The sequence below is a fragment of the Nomascus leucogenys genome, chromosome 10 (assembly GCF_006542625.1).
Source record: "Nomascus leucogenys isolate Asia chromosome 10, Asia_NLE_v1, whole genome shotgun sequence".
Classification (NCBI taxonomy): Eukaryota; Metazoa; Chordata; class Mammalia; order Primates; family Hylobatidae; genus Nomascus; species Nomascus leucogenys.
In genome coordinates, this window is record NC_044390.1 from 68,395,325 (window position 1) to 68,422,172 (window position 26,848).

Here is a 26,848-nt window from a genome sequence, read left to right on the forward strand (position 1 = left end):
GTCAGGTAGCCAGGTAGTGGAGAATAAATGGTCATTTATTTATCCACTTAGCAAACATTTATTTCATGCTCTATGCGCCAACACAGTATCTTGAAAGAATGGTGTTTTTGTCATCTCCATTTTATCGATGAGGAAATTGGGTCTCAGAAAGGTTAAGTAATTTCTGAGCTTGCGCAATTATGGTGTGTGGCACATTCTAAGCATCTTTTGTCTATTAGCTTATTTACTCTGCATAATCACCACCCATGAGGTAGGTACTTTTGTTAGCTTCATTTACCTATACAGAAATGTCACTCTGAAAGGGTAATTGACCCTACTAATAAATGGCAGAATCAGGATTACCTCCAGACAACCTGGTTCCAGGGTCTAGGCTCTCAACCATCATGTTCTATTAATATATCATTAAGCCAGTCAGAGTCAAGTCAACGTATGAGGGTCATGTAACAAAAAACAATGCAAACAATAAATGGTCAATATAACTTGTGTCAGTTCTTTCCGTTTCTTTGATTTTTCTCTTCACCCCTTATTGTCCAGTTAACTCCATTACCAAAAATAAATTGCAGAGAAGGAAAATGGCACAATGATGTGGGGGTCATTTTGGCAACAGGTTGGGAAAATATTGCTTTGAGTGTGGGCTTCTACCCTCAGTTAACTGCAGGCTTCTAACTCTCTGAAATGTGCACATTTTAGTGTGGATGAGCTTCTTTGCATCTTTCTGGGAGAAGTTCTACAGCTTTCTTAGATTTCCCTGTGACCCATAAAAGGCTTAAAAAAAAAAGACCAATTATTAGCCTACTGAAAGCCAATGGAACATTAGGCATGTCAATATTTTATTATAAAAAAAATCTATAAATGCTATGGAGGAGGCATTAAAATATTTAGAACAACCCTGTGGTGACACAGAAAATGTTGATGCTATAATGCCAATAACAATTTGAAAGTGCTATGTCCACTTTCTCAACTCTGATTACCTCCTTAATCCATGCATATTTTGCTTCCTTTCTTCAACTAGACTGTACTTATCAAGGTCACCAGTGACCTTCACCTTGTCAGATCCAGCAACCACTTCTCTATCCTCGAGCTTGCAGTATAGTTGGCCACCAGCTCTGCTTCCATGCCGTAACTAGTCTGTTTCTACCTTACTCGCTCTCTTTCCCAGTCACAAATGCCTCACACTTGAGGTATTTAGGTGTATTTAAGTCACGTCTGCAGCCCAGACTGCTACAGTGAGCTCTGTACAACAGTGTATCCAGTTGTCTACTTAACATCACTCCTTGACTAAAATGTAAGCATCTTAGACTAAGTATTTCCAGTCTGGGCGTGGTGGCTCACCCCTGTAATCCCAGAACTTTGGGAGGTCAAGGCAAGAGGACTGCTCGAGTCCAGAAGTTTGATACCAACCTGGGCAATATAGCAAGATCCCATCTCTACTACTACTACTACTACTACTACTACTAATACTAATAATAATAATAATAATAAAAGAGCCAGGTGTGGTTGTGCATGTCTCTAGCCCTAGTACTTGGGAGGCTGAAGTGGGAGGCTCACTGTAGCCCAGGAATTGGAGGCTGTGAATATTTTCAAATAATTATTAATACTATTATTGCCTTTCTCGTTTGGCTCCCAGAACAGTACCTGGTCCACAGAGGACTCTCAAGAAATAGTTGCTGAATGAATGAATGAATGTAAAATGGGGTAATTATATTTTAAAATTATTTTTAAAAATTGTACATACATATATATAACTGTACAATTTAACAACATGCTATGCGTAGACATTAAAGTGGTGGGAAAAACACCAAACATTAACCAGTGGTTGTGCATGAAATTAAAAGATTTTTCTTGGCCGCGAGCGGTGGCTCACGCTTGTAATCCCAGCACTTTGGGAGGCCGAGGCGGGCGGATCACGAGGTCAGGAGATCGAGACCACGGTGAAACCCTGTCTCTACCAAAAATACAAAAAAAAAAAATTAGCCGGGCGTGGTGGCGGGCGCCTGTAGTCCCAGATACTCAGAGAGGCTGAGGCAGGAGAATGGCGTGAACCCGGGAGGCGGAGCTTGCAGTGAGCCGAGATTGCGCCACTGCACTCCAGCCTGGGCGACAGAGGGAGACTCCGTCTCAAAAAAAAAAAAAAAGATTTTTCTTTAAAACTCCTTCTCTGTTTTTCAATTTTATTTACAGCATAGTGGTTAAGAATACCAAAATTTAGAGTCCGAGTGAAGACTGCCATTTACCAGCTGCACAACCTTGGTTTCCTCTTGTGTCAAATTGTGTTAAAAACATACACAGTACCGGCCGGGCGAGGGGGCTCACACCTGTAATCCCAGCACTTTGGGAAGCCGAGGCGGGCGGATTGCCTGAGTTTAGGAGTTCTCGACCAGCCTGGGAAACAAGGTGAAACCCCGTCTCTACTAAAATACAAAAAAAATTATCCGTCGTGGCGGCGGGTACCTGTAGTCCCAGCTACTTTGGACGCTGAGGCAGGAGAACTGCTTGAACCCGGGAGGCGGAGATTGCAGTGAGCCGAGATCGCGCCACTGCACTCCAGCCTGGGCGACAGAGTGAGACTCCGTGTCAAAAAAAAAAAAGTATATATCTATATATAGATATATAGATAGACGCAGTACCTCCTTTGTATTAACATCCCTAATAAGCTTTACTGTGAAATTATGGATGAAAGGATCTTTGCACGGTGCAGGGTACATAGTGAGGGACAGTAATGTTAGTTGATAATGATGACAGGTATGTTTTATTTTATAATGAAAATACATTTGTCTTCTAAACCTTTACCAAAGGGAGTGAAAAGAACACCTCACCCAAACGCCAGCCCTTTTGTGCGCAGCCCCGCCTCCTGTAGGCCCCTGCCAAAGGGTGCGCCTGCGCCGTTCTTTTTTTATCCACGTGACCCACTCAGGCTCCTCCTTGTCTCCAACATGGCGGCGCCCAGGGGCTGAAGCCGCACGTGAGAAAGTCTGGGCATCTGGGAATCGGAGAGTACTGCCTGTGAGCCACTTTCCCCTCCTTACTGTCGGTTGCATCCCTTCGACCCTCCCGAGGCCGTCGCGGGCCACTGCCCCTCTGCAGCCATGAAGACAAAGCCCGTTTCCCACAAGACCGAGAACACCTACCGGGTGAGCGCGGGAGCTTGGGCAGGGAGCCGCGGGTCTCCGCTGCCTCAGTCGTGAGACAGGCTCTGAGCGAGACTCTAGGGGCCTCAGACTTCTAGGCCGAGTGTGTCACTTGCCTGGAGGCTCCGGCGAAAGAGGGAGACACTGGATGTAGTAAACATGGGTTGGGGGAGGAAAGAAGTCTGGACAGCAAGTTTCACCCATGTTTTGTGGGGTCTGGCCAGTCCTGCGAATTTCTTGTAGTCCAGAATTAAATTCACTATTCCAGGAGATTGCTTAGGACCGATTCCCCCCTGCTCTTTTATCTTTAAAGACCGAATTGGGCGAGCCGGCTGGCGGTGAGTGATTCCCAGCTAAGGGCAAATATACAGCGCTTTCTCTGTTTGCCCCTTGATAGATTGTTCCCAGGTCTTCGTTAGGATACAATCATAGGTCTGTATATGTTTAAAAACACTTTTACTGCAGCGACTTTGCTAGGTCCGCATGCTTATGGGAGGGTATGAAACCTAATAGATCTAGCGAGACTAATTGCCAGCATCCACCTAGGCTCACCAGTCTAGCAATGGAAATTTTATTTGAAATGACATAGCTGAGAGAAATTATCCAAACATATAGAAGTATTCATTATCTTTGAACAGTGATGCAGTACATTTGTTTATGGCCCAATGTTTTTCAGTTTTTTTTTTCCCACTTATCCTTTGTGATTAGAGATGCCTACATGCAGCATTCAAATAGATATTAAAGATCTGATAAATATTAAATAATTGTGTATCTTAAATATACTTTCCCTTCCAGTTTCTTACATTTGCTGAACGACTGGGGAATGTGAATATTGATATTATTCACCGGATTGATAGAACTTCAAGCTATGAGGAGGTAAGAGAATGTGATACTAGCCAATCTTCAAGTGTTCATGATGTTTTAGTTTCTTCTATTAGTAGAAGTGAATTGTTTTTCAAGGTATTCCTTTTTGGACATGAAATGCTTTAGACCTGTGCTGTTTCATACAGTAGCCACATAAGACAAATTGGATTTAAAGTACATTAAAAATTTGAGTGCTCAAATGTGGCTAGTTACTAACATATTGAATAAATATAGAATTGGAACATTTTCATCTTTGCAGAAAGTTCTACTGGGTGAAGCTCTATTAGACAATTGACTTGACTTTCAGCTGGCTTTGTGATTCTAGCCTCTCCCTTTCCCTTATGCATTCCAAGCACTGCTGCAGATCCATATTCCTGAAGCTATAACTTTAAAGTGATTTTGAGCAAGCCCTTTTCCCGGGGCTTAATTTTCTCCTTTATAAAAATAAAGGGGCTAGACTACATAATATTTTCCAGTTCTAACCATACTCTGACTCTGTCATCCCTTTATTTTATTTTTTTTTATTTATTTATTTATTTATTTATTTATTTATTTATTTTTTGAGATGGAGTCTCGCTGTGTCTCCAGGTTGGAGTGCAGTGGCGTGATCTTGGCTCACTACAATCTCCGCCTACCAGGTTAAAGCAATTCTCCTGCCTCAGCCTCCTGAGTAGCTGGGATTACAGGTGTGTGCCACCACACCCAGCTAATTTTTGCATTTTTAGTAGAGACGAGGTTTCACCATGTTGGCCAGGATGGTCTCAATCTCCTGACCTCGTGATCTGCTCGCCTCGGCCTCCGAAAGTGCTGGGATTACAGGTGTGAGCCACCACGCCCAGCCTTGTCATCCCTTTATGCAGAAGTCTTTTTCTGCATCATGTCATTATTCCTCCGGTGTTTTAAGGTCCTATGTAACATGCCTATACCTTGGAGATCCGATCTCACTTCTTAATATTATTCTTTACTATAATCAGACTCCACTCACTGTTGTCTTTGAATGCATTATCTCCACTGTGTAAATTCAACGTGTTAAATGATGTTGTCTAGGTGAGCACATTGTGCTTTGGGAACTCATAGTAAAGGGAACCTAACCTATATTCTTTAGGAGTGTCAAAAAAGGTGATCTAGACGAGGCGACACCTGAATTGCATCTTGTTTATATAGGTTTTAACATGGTAAAGAGGACAGGAAAGGCTGTTTCAGGCTGAGGGAGAAGCCTATATAAAGGAACAGAAGCTAGAGAATGCATGTCACATTCAAGAAACTGCAAAGCAGTCCAGTGTGGTTATAGGTGTGTATAGGGTGTTTTTTTGTATTCATGGTGACTGGGATGGGGCAAGGGGGCAGCTGGTGAGATAAAGCTGGAGAGGTAGGCAAGGATCATAAAGGGCTTCATATGTCAAGCTAAGTTTGGGTTTTATCCTGAAGCCATAGGGACTTAGAGTTCTAGGACTGTAAGCAGGGGAATGAATGACATGATCAGGTTTAAATTTCCAATCTCTGGCTTTAGTGTGGAGAAAAGAACAGGACTGCAGTCCTGCATCATGTCATGATTCCTCTGCTAGCCTTTTAAGGTCCGGTGTAACATGCCTTTAACTTGGATATCTAATCTCAGTTGTCCAGTTGTGAGGATTTGGCTGTCATCTAAGTAAGAAATGATTATTGTAGCAGGTATCAAGATAGAGAGAAGAGAAAGATTCCAGAGATATTGAGGAAGTAGAATGAATGGATAGGACTTGTGACCTACTGGGTTTGCAGCAAGCAAGATAATGAGGTTAAGGTTGAATGGTTGAGGATGTTACTCATCAAGATATATTTATAGGTAAAGGAGCACAAGGTTGTAAAGATAAGATAATTAGTTCCATTTGGGGCTTGAGTTTGAAATATCTGTGGCCATCCAAATGATAGTGTCCAAAAGATGTTTGTATATATGGATCTGGAGTATAGGTGACTTCAGAGGTGAAATTACAGATTTGGCATTTAGAATGTGATTAATAGTTTAAGCCACAGGAGAGGTTGAAAGTATCAAGAGGTAGTGTTAAGGAGGCAGAGAAGACAGCCTGAAATTAGAATCCTGGACTGGATGGTCCAGAATGGCCTCTGTCACGTGTCTGGCAGTTGGCCGTGGCTTGTTGATCTTGGTTCTTTTCATGGCTTCTTATTCCCCAGTAAGCTAGACTAGGCGTCTTTTCATGGTGGCAGAATCTTTTCAAGAGAGTGAAGGCAGAAGCTGTCAAGGCCTCATAAAGTTTTGCTTTAGTCATCAGAGTCACTTTCGTTGCATGTTATTAGTTAAAGCAAGTCAGGAGGCCAGGCCAGATTCAAAGGGTGAGGAAATAGACTCCGTCTCATGGTGAAAGAAGCTCCAGAGTTACCTTGCAAAAGGACGCGACATGGTCTCTCACACATAGCTGACATGTCAGGTCTGTGCTAGGTTAGAAATGCGTTCTGCATTTAAGTTTTAAACTGTGTGGCATATTTTCCTTCTGCCTTAAAGGACATGAAAATGCCTTAAAGGACATGAAAACAACAACAAAAACATTTTTAATATTTTTAGTTTTGAAAAATAGAAATAGGATCTCGTGTTGTTGCCTAGGCTAGTCTCAAACTCCTGGACTCAAATGCTCTTCCTGCCTCAGCCTCCCAGTGTTGGGATTACAGGCGTGAGCCATTGTCCCCAGTCTAAAACAAAATTTATGAGATTCTCTTTCTTTTCTGCCTTTTTTTTTTTTAATTTTTAGTTTTTAATTTTTGTGGTTACATAGTATCTATTCTGCCTAACTATTGATTTTAAAGATTTCCAAAGAACAGTTTAAGGATTTTTTTTTTTTTTGAGATTGTAGATTTGGCATGCTGTTTGCATGTGTGCTTATGTGTTTATTCCCTCTTTTTTCTCTCTCTCTATTAACACATATTTGTATTTTTATTTTTATTTCAACTTTGACTTTAGATACAGGGGGTACCTGTGCAGGTTTGTTACATGGGAATATTGTGTGATGCTGAGGTTTGGAGTATGGATCCTGTTACCCAGGTAGTGAGCATAGTACCCAACAGGTAGTTTTTTTTAGCCCATCCCCACTTCCTCCACCCTCTAGTAATCCACGGTGTTCATTGTTCTTATATTTATGTCTATGTGTACTCAATATTTAGCTCCCACTTATAAGTCAGAACATGCAGTATTTGGTTTTCTGTTCCTATGTTAATTTGCTTAGTATTATGGACTCCAGCTGTATCCATGTTGCTGCAAAGGACGTGATTTCATTCTTTTTTAAGGCATATAGTATTCCATGGTGTATATGTACTGTATTTTCTTTATCCAGTCTACTATTAATGGACACCTGGGGCAATTCAATGTCTTTGCTATTGTGGATAGTGCAGAGATGAACATACGAATGCATGTATCTTTTTGGTAGAATGATTGTTTTGGGGGGTATGCATTTATTTATACATCTATACACACATACATGCATGCATGTATACATACACATCATACATGCATGCATGTGTACATACACGTCGTACATGCATGCATGTGTACATACACGTCGTACATGCATGCATACATACACGTCGTACATGCATGCGTACATACACGTCGTACATGCATGCGTACATACACGTCGTACATGCATGCGTACATACATGTGTACATACACGTCGTACATGCATGCGTACATACACGTCGTACATGCATGCGTACATACACGTCGTACATGCATGCGTACATACACGTCATACATGTATGATAATTTATTGGCTTTACCTTTCAAAGTACAAAGTAATTGATACCATGTTAACAAGTTAAGTAACATAGTGGTAAACTTATGAAAAGCCCATTATCTCACTCCTCCCACCCATAATTCCCAAGGAAGCCAACACCGACAGTTCAGTATAGTTGTATTCTTCCATACTGTCGTCTCATGTTTGTGTGTGCAAACATTTGTAGAGGGTTTCTTGTTTTTGTTTTTTAAGGAAAATTGAATCCTACCATACCCTCTCACTGCATAACTTGCTTTTATCATTTTGGGGGCATATCATCCGTGTAATTCTAGTTCAGTAGAGATTAACTCTTTTTAGTAGCCACATAATATGCCTTACTATATATAGACCACAGGATATTCCAACCATTTTCCTGATGTTGGATATTTTAGCCTGTTTAATGTTTCCCCACACTGTAGTTAAGCTGAATAAACATCTTTTACTTATAGGCTTGCAAACTTTATAAGAACTACCTATAGGGTCAAATAGCATAACTATTTTGAATTTTAATAGGAATGCCATATTACTTGTTCATAAGTTGTACTAATTCATATTTCTAAAAGCAGATTGTAGGAACTGTAAAGAACCAGCACCTTTTTCTTTGCCTAAAATTATAAGAAAACACAGAAAATAATTTTCCCTTAGTGGACAATATGTATAGGCTCCAGAAAATTATTTGCTGCAACCAAATCAACAAAACAATATTTTATAAGTGGTCTATTGATAACTTCTGATTGCTTTTTAAAGTGTGTTACTTAGTGGCCTGTTTTAAAAAACTAAAAGGAGTTCTTAAACTCTTCAGTATCATTGTCTTAAGATATTAATGTATCATTATTCTATTTACCTTGATCATTGCCTTCTTAGAGTTATTCGATTAATGGACTGCTTTAATCTTGACAGGAGGTTGAAACCTACTTTTTTGAGGGTCTGCTGAAATGGAGAGAATTAAACCTCACGGAACACTTTGGTATTTTCTATTTTGTTTCTATTTTATTCACCCATAGTTTGCACTTTATATGTTCCGTACAGCTGAATAGTGGTGTGATAGAAAAGAACATATTTTTTTCCCCCCACTCAGGAAAATTTTACAAAGAAGTTATTGACAAATGCCAATCATTCAATCAGTTGGTCTATCATCAAAACGAGATAGTTCAGAGTTTGAAGACTCACCTGCAAGTTAAGAACAGTTTTGCCTATCAACCCCTTTTGGAGTAAGTAGCATCTTGAGAGAAAGCTCATAACTATATTTGTCTGAGTTTTAAGAAAGATTGTGTTTCAAAGCTGCATATGCCTCAGATCAGGTGCTCATAATTTAGAAACAAGAAGGATTTTCCTTTTCTGTTAGGAATGGGTGCATTACCATAAAGTAGAATCTTGGGATATAATTTTGCATTTGTTATATACTAAGATAATCCCATCTTTCTGTGACACTATAGGAACAGTTGGCTACAACTTGTGATGGAATGTAACTTCTTGCCTGATTTCTTTGCTGAGGTCTTAAGATTTAAAGAATTTTATACTTGATTTAGAAGTATTTTTATTTAATTAATGCTATGATCATAGGCCACCTACTATCGTTAAGTAGATTTGCAGCGTTTTAAAAAAATCCACATAATCAGTTGCTTCTTTTTTTTAATCCAGTTTGGTTGTACAGTTGGCCCGAGATCTGCAGATGGATTTCTACCCACACTTTCCAGAGTTTTTTTTGACTATCACCTCGATCCTGGAGACTCAGGACACAGAGTTGTTAGAATGGGCTTTTACCTCGTTATCGTATCTTTATAAGTACCTGTGGAGACTGATGGTGAAGGACATGTCCAGTATATACAGGTAACCCCCTTCTCTCTCTAGTATGTTTTTTAATTGCCTACTTCTTTTTCCCTGGCTTCTTTCTGACTCCAAACCACTTTGCCAGCTCAGTGCCTAATTGTTTCCGTGTACAAAGTTGATTCTCCAGCCAAAGTGGTCCACAATCTAGTCTGTCAGTCTGAGTTGCCATGACCATCTCTCCTCTCCAGCTGCTGAAAGTTTACCCACCCATGAAGGCCTGACTTGGTCCTTACAGCCTCCACAAACAGACACCTTCACCAGAAGTATTAATAAAACTCTGTACTCGCTATCCTCTTGGTGTTTTTTAACCACCTATGTCACACAACTTTTACCAGAATTGTTTGGTTATAATGTATTGCTGTCCTCTCTACACCTGGTTTAAGGGAGGTTTAAGACAGTTTAAGAACCCTGTTTTAAACACTGACATTTCCCCAGCCACTAATACTTACTAAGCTGAAAGAGACACTCAGTATTTGTGAGTAAATGTGGACAAGGAAAGAATGAATTTTGTAGTAGCCTTTTGTTTAAAGTAAGCAAAGATTTTCTTATTTTCTGTTTAAGTCTGGGGTTTGGTGGGATTTTCCACTTGGTCTTCTGGTTGTTTTCATGTTCTATAATTGCCATGGGAATGTTTAATATCAGTCTTCAGCCCCTTACCCCCCAGTAAATGGTGTGTGCATGGTATGGGACAATAGACTTTGTTTTATGCCACCCCTTTCACTCAGCCCACACTTCTCTTTTAGGAACTTTGAATGAAGAAAGAGAAAGAAGTCTTTTTCCAGCTTTTACTAGTTCCCTATGAAGCTTTTGGTAAAATATGTTAGAAACCAATATTGTTTCATTAAACAACCAACAAGGTCTTTGGGGAATAATTGATTTTGTTTTATGACTTTGGCTGTCATAAAAGCTGCCACTTTTGTGTCTCCTAAGTCAGACTCTTCAGTTCTAAATTTATTTGCTTTCAGTATTACAACTTCAGTAGCCTGGCTATTTTCACTTGTATTACTGAAACTGAACTCAACACTTTACTGTTAAATCAACTCCTCTTATCTGTACATTCATTCAAGTGTTCAGTAAATAGGTATTGAGTGTCTGCCATATGCCAGGCCCTGTTTGGTTGCCCATTGTCTGTCATTAATACTAACATTCTTCCTGTCTCTGAGTTTTGGCATATCAGAGGCATCACTAACCCAGTTGTCTTCAGAGGTGTCCAAATCCTCTTGATTCTGTCATTCACGCATTTGCTCAGTGAGTATTTATTGGACACTGTCTGTATGTCAGGCACTTGAGATACAGTCACAGATAAAACAGATAAAAATCCCTCTTCTCACAAAGCTTACATTTTAGCAGGGGGAGAACATCTTGGGCACATGCCCAGCAAGAAGTCGTGGGTGGCCGAGCAGCCTGTATAAGGGTGAGAGTAGCTAAGCGATGTGAGAGAAGCAGTAGTCAGGGGCCAGATCATCCAGGGCCCTGTGGACTGCTGTAAGGTCTCCAGCTTCATTGCGGGGACTCCTGAAATGTCTACTGGGTTCATCCCTTGCCATTTCCCTCTCCTTCCAGTCTCTTTCATGCCTGTTAGCCCAAGCTTATATGACTGGAGCAGCTTTCTGACTGAATTACCAGACTCTTCTTTCCTCTTTTATGTTATCCAGTATATTGCTGCCAAATTAGTCTTTCTGGAAATAGTCATTTCTCATTCAGCCAACATTTATTAGTACCTGCTGTCAGCAAGGAACTATTAGGTACTGGGGTTATGAGAAAATTGGAGAGATATATTCCATACCCTTCTATCATTAGGGAGACCAAATTTAACAATGTGATTATATATAAGTAATTATTTAGTTATAGATGCATGGCTGCTTGACCTTGAGCAAGTTGCTTATGCTTTCTGCCTCACTTTCATTATCTGTAGAATGGGGGGATTATAATAGTACCCATCCCATAGAGTTATTGTGCTGATTAAATGGAGTAACACAGAGTAAGTGCTTATATAGATGTAAGCTAGACCTGTCTACCTGACCAAGTTTAACCATAACTGCCCTCCTCTACTATATCATCTTTCCTCTTTCAGATGGACCAGCCTCCTTGTCATGACCATGATCATTTCCACCTGCCTCATCTTTGCTCTTGCTTTTATACCAATAATATGGACTGCAGTCCCTACCTAATTCTTCTTTCATTCAGAGCTCATTACAAATTTCAACTTTTCCTGGAGTCTTGTTTGTAAAACCAGTACCACCAGTCCTAGGGCTCTTCATGTCTGTGGTCAAGTCTTCTTTCAACATGTGGGTGTCTCCATAAATGAATGAGATTTCAAATTTGTTTGATACCTGCTGTGTATTCCTTGCATACCTAGCACATTGTTGTCCATATTGTTGACATGTAGTATGTATTTATTAAAATTATATGATTAATGAAATATATCTTATTTTTTTCATGTATAGCATGTACAGCACACTCCTGGCTCATAAAAAACTACATATAAGAAATTTTGCTGCTGAAAGTTTTACTTTTTTGATGAGAAAGGTTAGTCTGGTATTTTATCTGTTTGTTGCTAATCATCAAGAATCTGATGAATAGGCCAGGCGTGGTGGCTCACACCTGTAATCCCAACACTTTGGGAGGCCAAGGCAGGTGGATCACCTGAGGTCAGGAGTTGGAGACCAGCCTGACCAACATGGCAAAACCCCGTCTCTACTAAAAATGCAAAAATTAGCTGGGCATGGTGGTGTGCACCTGTATTCTCAGCTACTCGGGAGGTTGAGACATGAGAATTGCTTGAGCCCAGGAGTCAGAAGTTGCAGTGAGCTGAGATCACACCACTGCACTCCAGCCTGGGCGACAGAGCAAGACTCCATATCACACACACACACACACACACACACACACACATACACACACACTAGTAATAATAATAATCTGATGAATAGAAGTAGATATCTTTTAAAAATGTGGTTATTATGGGCTAATTTTTTCTATGTATCTATATATATACTTAACAGAAATCTGTTACTATTTTGAATTTATCTCACAGTAAGACTTATTTGTTGCTCACAAATTGATATGATCTAATTAGGGTCACTATTGTATTATTATTTAGGTTTGTGATAGCTTTCAGTGTGTATATATCAAAAATGCTCTCTAATTCAAGTCAGTAAATACATGAACTGTGACATTAATAAGAACTTTTCTAATAGTTTCCTGGAAGTAACTGGTAGCATGGTGTCATTTGTGTTTGTATAAAATATTCATAGTAAATTTTAGAGGGTTTTTGTAATAAAACAAAAACATTGATATTAAATTTTGTATTTCATAAAATACAAATATTTTACTGTATACAATACAAAATACAAATGTATTTACTTTAAAAGATAGAATTGACTTCTGTAGTTTTTTTTGTAGTACATATCTTCCCGTATTACCAATGAATTCACTCTTTTGTGTGACATTCCAAGTGAGAATACACTATTAGAGTAGTTTGAAATAATTACAAATGTCTGTTCCTTTCACAATTTTTTCCTAAGTATATTTAAATAAGAATATGTAGAATAGCAAATGAGAGTTCTTCATTTGGATGTGTTTATGTTTGTGAATATAATTTTCCATTTCTACTTTATATTTTAGGTCTCTGATAAAAATGCACTTTTCAATTTAATGTTTCTTGATCTTGATAAACATCCAGAAAAAGTTGAAGGTGTTGGACAGTTGCTCTTTGAAATGTGCAAAGGAGTTAGAAATATGTTTCACTCCTGTACAGGCCAGGTACACAACGGGGAGGGGTGCTTAGAGTCTATGTGGATGGATGAAACAGAAAGTAGAAAAGAATGAGGCAAATGATGTGGAGGGAAGACAGCCTAGAGTAGATAGAAAGCACTAGATGGGGAATGTTGGGTGTTCAGTAACAATGCTTACCCAGTGTAGGCCTTGGACAGTGAGATGTTACTTACAGAGTCATTGATGTCTTCTTTATTTTGGATGCTAGGGGGTAAGATAAATTGATTAATGGGCAAGGGCAGGTGGGGAGGGAACTGTTGTAATGATAAAATTCCCATCCTAGTTTAGAAGTTCCTTTTGGGACACATTATTAACCATCAAAGTTGCCATATCCTTGACTATTCCAGACCTGATTTTTAAGGTAGCTAATGTAATCAGAGTGGTGACTCCCAAAGCAATACTTGAAAATAAGAGTTTATATGTTAATGTTAATGACTTGTGTTCCCACAGGCAGTGAAGCTAATTTTGCGAAAGCTAGGACCAGTCACTGAAACAGAAACTCAACTACCATGGATGTTAATTGGAGAAACACTCAAAAACATGGTGAAACCCACTGTATCCTACATCTCCAAGGAACATTTTGGTACATTTTTTGAATGTTTGCAAGTGAGTTCTAATCTTTAAAGATGGGTTTTTGATAAGGAGTCTAAGAATTTACTGTTTCTGCTCTCAGTTTTGCAAAGCACTCCTAGAGGTTATATTTTATAATTGTTTTATTTATACTTCTATACACATATTAAAATTTTCCTTCTCTCTGCCCCCTGTGCTATTTTTTGTTTGATATGTTATCTTGAGATGCAGTAGAAGGCTCTGGAGCCAGACTGCCTATTTGAATCTTGACCCTTCCACTTACTGCTAGTGTGACCTGGGAAAATTATTTGAAATCTCGATTCCCCAGTCTCTTCAGATAATAAATGGGGGTAGTAATATTCTCTCCCTCGGGGTTGCTGTGAGGATGATGAGTGAATACTTGTAAAGAACTTAGAATGGGCCGGGCACAGTGGCTCACGCCTGTAATCCCAGCACTTTGGGAGGCCATGGTGGGTGGATCACCTGAGGTGGGGAGTTCGAGACCAGCCTGACTAACATGGAGAAACCCTGTCTCTACTAAAAATACAAAATGGCACAATCCTGTAATCCCAGCTACTTGGGAGGCTGAGGCAGGAGAATCACTTGAACCTGGGAGGCAGAGGTTGCGGTGAGCCGAGATTGCGCCATTGCACTCCAGCCTGGGCAACAAGAGTGAAACTCCGTCTCAGAAAAAAAAAAAAGACTTAGAACAATGCACTCAGCCAATGTTAGCTGTTATCATTAGTGACTCCTGGTAAATGTATCTTTTTCTTCCAAAGCAAAAGAATGGGAAAAGTTGAACTGTCCCACAGTTTTTGTTATTGGATTAACAGTTGAGTTTGATACTTTATAGTTATTCTCTCTGTTAAATTCTTTGTTTGCAGGAATCACTCTTGGATCTACATACAAAAGTAACAAAAACTAACTGTTGTGAAAGTTCTGAACAGATTAAAAGGTTGTTGGAAACATACCTTATACTTGTAAAACATGGAAGTGGGACAAAGATAACCATGCCTGCTGATGTCTGTAAGGTGAGTTCCCAACTTAATATGCTCGAGAGTCTGTTTTTTAAAAGCTGATTGCTGAGTATGCATTGTTTTTTCTTTTTGCAGGTGTTATCTCAAACACTGCAAGTAGCCAGTCTCTCCACATCTTGCTGGGAGACCCTCTTGGATGTAATTTCTGCTTTGATCCTGGGTGAAAATGTTTCCTTGCCAGAGACGCTCATCAAAGAAACCATAGGAAAAGTAATTTACTTCGACAAATATTAATTTAGCAGTTAATATGTTTAGCACTGAGTAAACCTTCTGAGGAATACAAGTGAAGTGTGACAAAGGCTTTGCCCTCAAGGAATTTATAATCTTGTTAAGGAAATGGGAATTGCATGCAGTAATGTAAATAAGCAAAATAAAGTGTGATAAAAGCTAAATTTATATAGCAAATGAGCAAAATAAAGTGTGGCAAAAGCTAAATCTATACATACCCTGCAAATATGTAGAGCTTACTATGTGCTGGGTATGAGCTGGGTATTCCAGAGTGAATAGTGATGCCTGCAGGTTTTGATAGTTGTTGCAGAAATGGAGCCTGGAACCGAGTAGTTATAGTCTAACGAATGTGTCTATTGGAGATATATTGAATTATAACTATTAATTCTGCCTGGGGTTGAGGAACAGAGAAAGCTTTTCAAAGGACTTGTATTTGGGATAGTCCTTGAAGGTTGAAAAGCAGTCTGCCAGTCAGAAGTGGGGTTAAAAATACTAAGAGAGGGAACAGGAAAGACATGTGTTCATAAATGTTTGCAGTCTGAGCACATGGACACATGATATGACATGATATCAGCAAAGCTCTGGCTTGGCTTTGAAAAGTTAGGTTGGGTTTTATCCTGCATCAGTGGAGGACCCTGAAAGAATTCCAAGCAGGGGTATGATTTGATAAGATTTGCATTTTAGTGAATTTGGAAGTGGGAATTGAAAATAGAAAGGTTGGTTGAGTTCTTTCTAGCTTAATGGAGCACAGTAGTACACTTTGAGGGAAGGTATACAATCATGCTGTTTGCCATTTCATAATTCACTGTAGCTGGGCAAGAGTTGAGCAGCCTTTAGGCAGAGCCCTGTGTAATCAGCAGAAGCCCTTTGTATCTGTGGAAGCGCCTTTGGAGAAGGCCGGGCAACTGGACAGAGCACTGAGTGAAATGTGCCTGCCATTCCCTTCTATAGCTGCTTGCTGCGGGGATGGGGAAAGTACCCTCTGTGTACTTACATTGATATTTTTTACCTTGGTCACAGATATTTGAGAGCAGATTTGAAAAACATTTAATTTTCAGTTTTTCTGAAGTCATGTTTGCCATGAAGCAGTTTGAGCAGGTAAGCAAGATACTAAGTTTGGAGTATTTTTAAAAACAAATCTGTCAGGAAAAAACGATCAAATTTGAAATCCTGTTATTTCTGTTTGTTTTTTGAGAGGAACAGGATAAGTGCTTGTTTTAGTCAATATGTTTTTTAAAGAAATTATATTCAATTCTAGATTACTTGTTTTTTTAATAATCCTTTAGGTAGTTACAGAACCATGTGGTAAAATTGAAAAAACAGTTTAAGAAACTTTTATGTGAATTTGAAGCATAGAAAATAGTTTGTGAAACAATTTGCACTGGCGGAAGTTTGCAAATTGATTTCATTGCTCTAAAATAAGGTAACTGAGTGAGGGAGAAGATGTTCTTATCTAATCCTGAATTTATTTTATTTTTTTCTCTTCCTTCTCATCAAACACTTGCCCCTCCTCCTAACTAGTAACCCTACAGTCATATCTTTGTATCTGTCCTCTCAGTATTCTTCCTTTTAGCCTTTAATACTATATATTCTCATTTGCCTAAAAAGAACACTTTTGTACCTGTCCAAGATCTGTTTCTTTCTGCTCCATGAAGACTCTTCATCTCACTCTGTTTAACAACTGCATTTTTCCTTTCTCCCGTGTTCCCTTTGGTCTTTTTTTTTTTTAATCTTATTTTTATCCAAATACGACATATATGTATGTAGTTTAGGAAGTCAAACCAGGTTAAATGGCAGTCATTTGTTTTCTGTTCCCATCTTATTAGCAGCCATTGGGTCTAATGAGTTTCAGCTATTTTTTTTTTTTTTTTTTTTAGTGACAGAGTCTTGCTCTGTCGCCCAGGCTGGAGTGCAGTGGCACGATCTCGGCTCACTGCAACCTCTGCCTCCCAGGTTCACGCCATTCTCCTGCCTCAGCCTCCCAAGTAGCTGGGACTACAGGTGCCCACCACCACGTCTGGCTAATTTTTTGTATTTTTAGTGGAGACGGGGTTTCACCATGTTAGCCAGGATGGTCTCGATCTCCTGACCTTGTGATCTGCCTGCCTCGGCCAGCTATTTTTTTCTTATATTTACTTTATATTTTTAAATCATCTAAATATACGCTTTACCTTGGTTTGCTAGTTTTAGTTCTCATGTGTAGACTTCCTCCTATGGCAGATGGAATTTAGTTCCTTTATACCTCTCATGTTCCCAATAGAATTATATTAGAAATTTTGGTTGAATCCATATTCACTACATACTTATATAAACAAGGAGTATTTTATGATTATATGACCTTTTTGTATACATTCCCGTTTTTCTTTTTTTTTTTTTTGTCGAGACATAGTCTCACTCTGTCACCCAGGCTGGAGTGTAGTGGTGCCATCTCTGCTCACTGCAACCTCCACCCCCTGGGTTCAAGTGATTCTCCTGCTTCAGGCTCCTGAGTAGCTGGGATTACAGTCGTGCGCCCCCCACGCCCGGCTAATTTTTGTATTTTTAGTAGAGACAGGGTTTTACCATGTTGGCCAGGCTGGTCTCTAACTCCTGACCTCAGGTGATCTGCCTGCCTCGGCCTCCCAAAGTGTTGGGATTACAGGCATGAGCCACCACACCTGGCCTCATTTTTCTTAGAGTTTATAATTGCCTCATTCTTTAAAAACTGGAAATTGTTTTCTTTAAATAGCTGGCCAATGAGTCTGTCTTCCAGCAGCTTTGTAAATGTCCTTCACATGACAAAACTGTCAGATAATTTAGCAGCTCAATTTTTCTTTTTCTTCTTTCTTGGAGACATTTCTCCTGGAGCAAGTCCAGTCTAAATGCATTGCTTTCTCTGCCCAGTGCACAGATGTTGTACTGGGACTTCCTTTTGCTTCTCTCTTGTTTCCTGGGTTCCGTGTTTTTCTCTTGTTATAGTTTAGTCTCTAATTTTGATGGAATTTATTTTTCATAATTTCCTGGGGGTGGGGAGGATTCATGGAGATAAAATATTGAGATTTAATAAATCTGAAAGTGTCTTTATTCTCTCCTCACACTGCATTATTAGTAGGCAGGCTATAGAATTCTAGATTCTAAGTCATCCTTCCTCAGAGTTTTTAAGACATGGCTGCACAGTCTTTAGTTTCCATTGTTCCTATGTAGAGGTCTAATGCCATTGTGATTCTTGATCCTTTGTTTTTGGTCTAGTTTTTTGAATTATTACAGTCTTCTCTTTATTATATCTGTTAATAAGTGTGATTTTTTTTTTTTCTTAAATTTAGCTTTTTCTACCAAGCTTTCTGTCATATGTTGTGAATTGCTTCTTAATTGATGACGCTGTAGTCAAAGATGAAGCTCTGGCCATTCTGGCCAAGCTCATTCTGAACAAAGCAGCACCTCCCACTGCTGGCTCGATGGCAATTGAAAAGTACCCTCTGATTTTCTCACAGCAGATGGTGGGGTGAGTTCTCAGTTTTTATTCCTGTAATGATGATAAGTTTACCCATTTAAATATAATATATCAAGAATACTGTAAGAAAATGAAGATCTATATGTAACTGGAAAGATGTCCATGATAAGTTGTGTGAAAAAAGCAAGTCGTAGAGCTATACACATAGTACGTATAGTATGATCTCATTTTGCAGGGTAAAGCAAAAAGTGTGTATGAACATAGAAAAGCATGTGAAAGGATACACAAACGTGTTAACTTCGTTTACATCAGAAGGATGGTAAGGGAAAGACAGAGGTGACTTAATTTTTTAACCATTTATTTTAAAATTATTGTAGATTCATGTGCAGTTGCAAGAAATAGTACAGAGAGGTTTCGTATACTCTTCACTCAGATTACCCCATTAGTACATCTTGCATAAGCATACTGCGATATCACAACTGTAGAATTGACATTGGTGCAATCCATCAATTTTAATCAGATATCATCAGTTGTATGTGCACTCATCTGAGTGTGTATACATATATAGATACATAGTCGTATGCAGTTGTATCACGTGTTGATTTATAACCACCACCAGAGTGAATGTCTAGAACTGTTCCCTCACCATGAGGATTCCTCATGCTACCTTTTAATAACCACACTCCTGGCCAGGTACGGTGGCTCACGCCTGTAATCCCAGCACTTTGGGAGGCCGAGGAGGGCGGATCACGAGGTCAGGAGATCGAAACCATCCTGGCTAACACGGTGAAACCCTGTCTCTATTAAAAATACAAAAAATTAGCCAGGCGTGGTGGCGGACGCCTGTAGTCCCAGCTACTTGGGAGGCTGAGGCAGGAGAATGGCATGAACCCGGGAGGCGGAGCTTGCAGTGAGCCGAGACTGCACTCCAGGCTGGACGACACAGCGAGACCCCGTCTCAAAAAAAAAAAAAATTACAAAAAATTAGCTGGGCGTGGTGGTGGGTGCCTATAGTCCTAGCTACTCAGGAGGCTGAGGCAGGAGAATGGCGTGAACCTGGGAGGCGGAGGTTGCAGTGAGCCAAGATTGCGTCACTACACTCCAGCCTGGGCGACAGAGCGAGACTCTATCTCAAAAAAAAAAAAAAAAAAATTATATACCTTTGTATTGTTTCAGTTAATTGTCATGGATTACTTTCTTAATTTCATTCAAAATGACACATCCTTTAGAAGTTAAAAACAAAGCTTATTTACATACATGAGAAGATTCATCATATCATTTCTCAAATAGTTAAGTGGGTATGTGTCTAGAAATTGTAGCTTAGGAAACCAGTTCCCTTGTCATTCCTTTGTTTTTATACTTAATCTTCTTATTTCTCTTGGAGTAGTTAGGCCTGTTGTTGTGTTTTTGGTTTGCTTTGAGGCGGAATTGATGGGCATTCCTTGAGTTTTTGCTGAATACTCAACTCTGAAACATCCATGGAGGTGGGAGTTACTGTCCCACAGTCACACAGCAGAGCTAGCTTTTGAGTTTGATCAACTTGAGATTCTAGAGGAACCTATTTTCTTTTTTAAATGTTTTATTTATTATTATTATTTTGAGACCAGGTCTTGCTCTGTCGCCCAGGCTGGAGTGCAGTGGCACAATCACGGCTCACTGCAGCCTCGATCTCCAGGGCCCAAGCTATCCTCTCACTTGAGCCTCCCAGGTAGCTGGAACCATAGGCACGCACCACTATGCCCAGCTAATTTTTTAATTTTTGTAGAGACGATGTCTCGCTATGTTGCCCAGGCTGGTCTCAAACTCCTGGACTCAAGTGATCTTCCTACCTTGGCCTTTCAAAGTGTTGGGGTTACAGGTTGAGCCACTGTGTTTAGCAAACTCATGTTAACACCTACTTATATCTTCTGTATACCTTACAAATTGCTTCTCTATTAAAATATGCCAACAGAATCTTGTTGGTTTTTAAATGTATTGAATTCTGATTCCTGAGGAATGGGTAGTGAGTAACTCCAATAGACTTATTCCTTTGAAACTTTTCCCTTGATTTGTCAACACCCAAGCCCATCTCCAACAGGCAGATTCCTTGCACATGCCAAAACTGGGTTCTGTGCAGGGGGAGTGAAGCTGCTTTGTTGTTTGGCTTCCATGAGGTGAAGCTAAGGGACTGACTGAGACTGGGCGTCAGACTTTCTTACCCCATCATCTCAGCCATCTCAGATCCTCCCAGGAAGGTGATGTGTTAAATAAATAAATTTCGATGTGCTAACTCATGGCAAGTTCTTCCACTTCTGTGTTTCGTTCTCTGCAAAAACACCCCTCTGCCACCCCGCACGGAGATATGGTATGTGTGAATGGTCACCTTTGTTTTGATTCCTTCTATGAAGATTTTAAAATCATAGTTTGAATATTACTAGTAACACTCTATCTACCCATCTCACCGTTTCCTGTGGGAAAAAATAAAGATAATACATGTGAAAAGACTCTTTAGGAGATAAACTTATTGTCATTTGACAACTACTTACAGTATCAGGCACTGGATATTGGGATGCAACAAGGAATAAGAAAAAAGTTCCTTCTTTTGGGGAAAGGAATGTGGTGAAACAGATAAGCACATAAGCGAGATGATTTCAGATCATGATAAAAGATGACAAAGCAGTATTGAGAGGGAGAGTAGTGGAGAGGGGTCACTACTCCTTTCCAGAGAGGGGACGTTTGGTCCAATTTTAAGCTGGGAAGGATCCAGCCTTGCAAAGATTTCAGTGAGAGACTCTCCAGACAGAAGGAAAAGTTAACTGCAGAGACTCTGGGACAGGAATAAGCTCATCATGTTTGAAGTACAGAAAGAAAACCTCTGTGGGTAAAGAGCAAGGAGGAGATTGAGATGAGAGGAGATTGAGGTGGACGAGGGTCAAATCACAGAGGGCCTTACAGGATGACGTAAGGAGTATGGACTTCATTGGTGGAGCCATTGGCAGGTCTGGAAAACAGGAATGACGTGGCAACTAATGACTCACTTTTGTTTTTTAAAGCATCTCAGTATTTTGTAAGATTTTTGCAGATTGTTGAGTCATGATTATTACTAAAAAGACTATATATATGAAGATGTGGTGACCTTTAAGGAATTGATAATTAAATTAACTTAATTATCTATCATGATTTCCAAACACTAAACATCCTGGTAGGTATGAAACAAAAGAGAATGTAGCTTTTTGGTGAATGTTTTTTCTTTGTTTTTTTTTTTTCCTTCCTGCCCCTACCGGACCGATTTTTGGTGAATTTTAATGATAAAAAGGGCGCAAGAGTAAAAACCTGATATTCCACATCTGTTGCATAACAAGCTAACCAGACTGGAGTTGGAGGATAAATTGTAAAACAAATCATTTAACTTATGATTTCTGTGATTTTTCTTTTGATTAGATTTTTGTCTTTCAAATAGGACCAAGGTGTAGTACACTGGCAAAAATAAAAAGAGGCTAACAAGAACAGTACCAGAGTCACAGATATTCAAAACAGAATGTCATGTCGGAAAATGTCATTGAGCAACTGTGTATCTGATCAAAGCAGCAGGAGAAAATTACTTATATATCATAATCAGTTTAGTGGTATTTGTCAATTTCATCACAGTAACTTTGCAACATCATTCTACATTTGTGGAAAGTCGTAAAATTCATGTCAAAAAGGAAAGGGAGAATGGAAGAAGTCAGTTCATTCCAGTGAATTGCCAATCAAAAACGTGCCCAGGAGCACAAAATTGAGAAATCATACTTAAAACTAGAAGAAACTTGGTTTAAGTTATAAAGCAAATTAAAATAGAAGTGAAAGGAAGTAGAGCCAGTGGAGTTGAAAAAGCTTCTCAATGAAAACTCAGTAAATGACTCACATTTGTTTAGCTCAGCCACCACCACCAATTCCTTCCCTCTAATGCTCCACAATGGTAAAAATCCAATTTTATTTCAGACTTCAGAGGATGAGAGCAATTACATTCTCTGTTATTTTAAACATTTTTTTTAATCCTTCAGATCCTATATAAAGCAGAAGAAGACTAGATCCAAGGGAAGAAACGAACAGTTTCCAGTATTGGACCATCTTTTATCTATAATTAAGTTAACCCCAAATAAAAATACTACTTACCTTTCACAATCTTGGGCAGCCCTCGTGGTGTTACCTCATATTAGGTAAGAAAATAAGCTACGTTTAATTTTGAAAGAGATAACATGCTGATTAAAATATGTTAGTCATTCCTTGCTGTTCTCTGAAACAAACCATTGAATGCCAGTTTGAACTTTTCCCTTTTTCTCCCCCTTGGACAGACCTCTTGAGAAAGAGAAGGTGATAGCACTCGTCACTAGCTTCATAGAGGCACTCTTCATGACTATTGATAAAGGGAGCTTTGGGAAAGGTCAGTTACAATCATCATTTCTTCTCTTCTTTTCTGGCACACTCAAAGTAATTGTAAACACATGAGCTATTAGAGAATGATACTTACATTGTGTTCTGGCATAATCCCCTGGATGATAAATCTGGAAGAAATGAGGATATGATGGGCATGTCTCACTTGTACCACATAATGTGGTGACTGGGTCACGGTGGCTTGAGCATAGGGAAGGGGACATATCAAAAGGATGCCATGGCTTAGAAGGCCATTTGTTTTTAAGCCCCATACCAGGTCCAATTTCTCATCTCCCACGTACATCTGACTCCTAGTATACACCTTATGCTCCAAGCAAATCCATTTGCTTACCCTGAGAAAGACACATTCTTTTACAACTGTATGGCTGCCTTTGCCCATGTGTTTCCTCTGCATGGAGAGCTTTCTAGGTCTTTGTCATTCAGTGAACTCTTGCTTATCTTTCAAAACTCAGCTCAGGCACAACACCTCTAGGAAGGCCTTTATGACTCTTCAGGCAGAATTAGACTGCCCTGCCCAAAACACCTTTTCCTATTAGATACTTATGTATCTCCCCCACTAGCCTGCAAACAGCAATTCAAAAGCAATTATTTAATATTTTGTTTTATTCTAATGCAGAATTTTTAAAAAATCACATGTATATAGTAGTCATTCGTTCACTTAAATATTAATATTAATGTGCTACATTCTGTGTTAGATACTAAGCAGACGTGTTAGAGAATAAAGTGGACTCACTGCATGTCAAGTGCTCTGTAGCCATATGTGACTGGTGGCTACTGTACTGGATTATGGCAACATATTAGGACAAGTATTTTTACCATTGTAGAAAATTCTATTGTACAGCACTGATCTAGAGCCTAGAGCAGGGACTGGTAAAATCTTTTTGTAAAGGACCAGACAGTAAATGTTTTAATGGGCCACATTCAGTCTTTGTAGCATATATACACACGCACACACACACACACACACACACACATATATATTTTAAAACAACCCCTTCAAAATGTAAAAAACATTTTTAGCTTGCAGTCCATATAGAAACAGGCTGCCTACCAGATCTGACTTGCAGACCATATAGTTTGCTGACCTCTGGGCTAGAGACATAGTTTGCTGACCTCTGGGCCACAGACTAAATGAGTGTTTAATTAATATCATTAATTATGTTGGATATCATGGCTTAGACCTGTAATCCCAGCACTTTGGGAGGCTGAGGTGGGAGGATCACCTGAGGCCAGGAGTTCAAGACCAGCCGGGGAAACACAGTGAGACCCCCCCCTCCCCACTCTCTATTTTAAAAAATAAGGCTGGGTGTGGTGGCTCATGCCTGTAATCCCAGCACTTTGCAAGGCCGAAGTGAGTGGATCACCTGAGGTCAGGAGTTCAAGACCAGCCTGGCCAGTGTGAGGAAACCCCATCTCTACTAAAAATATAAAAATTGGCTGGGCGTGGTAGCACACGCCTGTAATCCTAGCTACTTGGGAGGCTGAGGCAGGAGAATCACTTGAACCTGGGAAGGGGAGGTTGCAGTGAGCCAAGATCACACCACTGCACTCCAGCCTGAGCGGTAGAGCAAGATTCTGTCTCAAAATAAATAAATAAATAAATAATATCATTAATTGAATATATTATGGGTAGTAGCCATTGAATATGTGATTTCTTATAAACTTGAGAAATACAATCAGCAAGTTTTATACCAAGATAATTTCTTAGCTATTCCTGCACTCCTCAAAAGTCCTAGTTTTGATAACATCAGTGAGTGGGACCATTATACTTGGTACTCATTTTGGTTAATGGAACATACACATTTTTATTCTCTACTTCTGAGTATTTATTTATTTATTTATTTTGAGACTGTCTTGCTCTGTCACCCAGGCTGGAGGGCAGTGGCACGATCCTGGCTTACTGTAGCCTTGACCTCCCAGGCTGAAGCAATCCTCCCATCTCAGCCTCCTGAGTAGCTGGGACTACAGGTGTGAACCACCATGCCCAGCTAATTTTTAATCTTTTATAGAGATGAGGTCTTAACTGTGAGGCCCAGGCTAGTCTTGAACTCCTGGCCTCAAGTGGTCCTCCCACCTCAGCACCACCAAAGTGCTGGGATTACAGATATGAGCCACGATGCCCAGCCAGTATTTTTCTTAAGAAAGGTAAAATATAGGACTTGGAAACTTCTCTTTTCTGTTTCTTTCTGTTATATTTGGATGTTTGACAGACAATTCTTTGGAAGGCACAAATTCACTTTAAGAACTTCCCATAAGTAGCAAGTGTTCGATAAATAAGGTGTTTGATAGTTATAATGTCAAAGAAATAAGTAATGTGGTTTCTTCTGTTTTTCTGCCTTAGGAAACTTATTTGTTCTTTGTCAAGCTGTAAATACTCTACTAAGTTTGGAAGAATCTTCTGAACTTCTTCATTTGGTTCCTGTGGAACGTGTGAAGAATTTAGTATTGTAAGTAAACATCTTCCAGTTGGTTTAGTAATGAATAAAATACAAAAGCCTCTATTGTTGTGAAATCTTGGACACAATGAAAATCCCTTTGATGTATTTTATACCTGAGTTGTATTCACATAGTGAAATTTAATATTGATTTAGATCCTCCAGTTAAAATAAGTACATTTGACACAGTCTTTAAATACAGATTCATCTTTGTAAAGGGTATTTTATTGCGTGTGTAGATTAACGTTGTGAAGTTTGAAGGGTTTGTAATGCTGATCATTGCCAACTGTCACATGGCATGGTGTTGACCTTTTATAACTTCTTTAGTGGTTCCAACATGCACATTCCAACTTGTTCGGCCTCAACTTGAGGTGATCAGCATTTCCGAAAACTTCCCTGTGGTCTTTTTACTACACACTGAAACAATCCAGTTTCTTTTTTTTTTTTTTGTTGGTTTGGTTTCTTTGTTTGCTTTTTAAGTATAGTTTAGCCAGCCTTTGATTTTGATAGTAGCACACAGCCATTTGCGGGAGGCCAAGAATATGTCGTTTCTAAAGGGCAAGCCTTGCTGCTTTTTCCTGAAGTCTACTCCATTTTATTTCCAAGGGTTTTAAAGATTTATTCATTCACTTTGTTCAGTAGGTAATCATTTGCTTTTCTCACATGCCAAGCCCTGTTCCAGGCACTGTGAAACATGGTGAATAAAACAGACAAAATTCCCTGCTTTCTTGTAGCTAATGCTCTAGCCAGAAGAGGCACTAAACAGAATAAAAAGTAAACTATATAGCGTGTTAGGAGGTGCTACGTGCTGTGAAGAAAAAGCAGAGTCAGGGGATAGGGAGAGTCCAGAGGTGACGGGAGCGGTAGCAGTTTTAAATCGAGATGAACTTACCGAGGAGGAGACACTTGAGCAGAAGGCGGAAAGCAGTGAGGGATGTAAGCCATGAGGATACCTGTGGTCTGGGCTGCTCCCTGGGTTCCGGACCTGGAGGCGACATGAATGCCAGCGCTCTGTGGGGGTGGTGGGTGCCTGGCTCGAACAGCAAGGAGAGGTCATCTTGGCTGAGCAGAGCACGAGAGTGGGCGGTAGGAGAAGAGGACAGAGAGGTGGAGGCAGTAGACCTCCTTAGGTCACCGTAGGGCCTTGGCTTTTACTCTGAATGAAAGGGGAGGCCATGGGATGATTTTTGGCAGTGGAATGACTTTGACCTAAAAAGAATCACTCTGGCTGCTGTGTTGAGACTGTAGGGGAATACTATAATAATCTGGAATCTCTTTGCCTTTCCAAATCTGGGTGAAGTTGGCATTTCTCCATGGTTAATTGCATTGGTTTAAATTAACTTCCTGTAGAGAGGATTAGGTCTTTGACATCACCAC

The 26,848-nt window shown here is 39.7% G+C and overlaps 1 protein-coding gene across 1 annotated transcript in view; it reads left to right on the forward strand.

Annotated features, from left to right (window-relative positions):
• Nucleotides 1–2,912: 2,912 nt before the first annotated feature.
• Nucleotides 2,913–26,848, forward strand: part of UTP20 (UTP20 small subunit processome component) — a 108,060-nt gene continuing 84,124 nt past the window's right edge. The window contains exons 1-15 of the mRNA XM_003269911.2: nucleotides 2,913–3,131; nucleotides 3,924–4,004; nucleotides 8,652–8,718; nucleotides 8,830–8,962; nucleotides 9,393–9,581; nucleotides 12,029–12,110; nucleotides 13,209–13,346; nucleotides 13,809–13,964; nucleotides 14,813–14,959; nucleotides 15,041–15,175; nucleotides 16,214–16,291; nucleotides 18,496–18,674; nucleotides 22,646–22,801; nucleotides 22,937–23,025; nucleotides 25,378–25,483. Coding sequence (XP_003269959.1) covers nucleotides 3,087–3,131; nucleotides 3,924–4,004; nucleotides 8,652–8,718; nucleotides 8,830–8,962; nucleotides 9,393–9,581; nucleotides 12,029–12,110; nucleotides 13,209–13,346; nucleotides 13,809–13,964; nucleotides 14,813–14,959; nucleotides 15,041–15,175; nucleotides 16,214–16,291; nucleotides 18,496–18,674; nucleotides 22,646–22,801; nucleotides 22,937–23,025; nucleotides 25,378–25,483 — 1,781 coding nt within the window. The 5' untranslated portion in view covers nucleotides 2,913–3,086. The remainder of the gene's footprint in view (nucleotides 3,132–3,923; nucleotides 4,005–8,651; nucleotides 8,719–8,829; nucleotides 8,963–9,392; nucleotides 9,582–12,028; nucleotides 12,111–13,208; nucleotides 13,347–13,808; nucleotides 13,965–14,812; nucleotides 14,960–15,040; nucleotides 15,176–16,213; nucleotides 16,292–18,495; nucleotides 18,675–22,645; nucleotides 22,802–22,936; nucleotides 23,026–25,377; nucleotides 25,484–26,848) is intronic.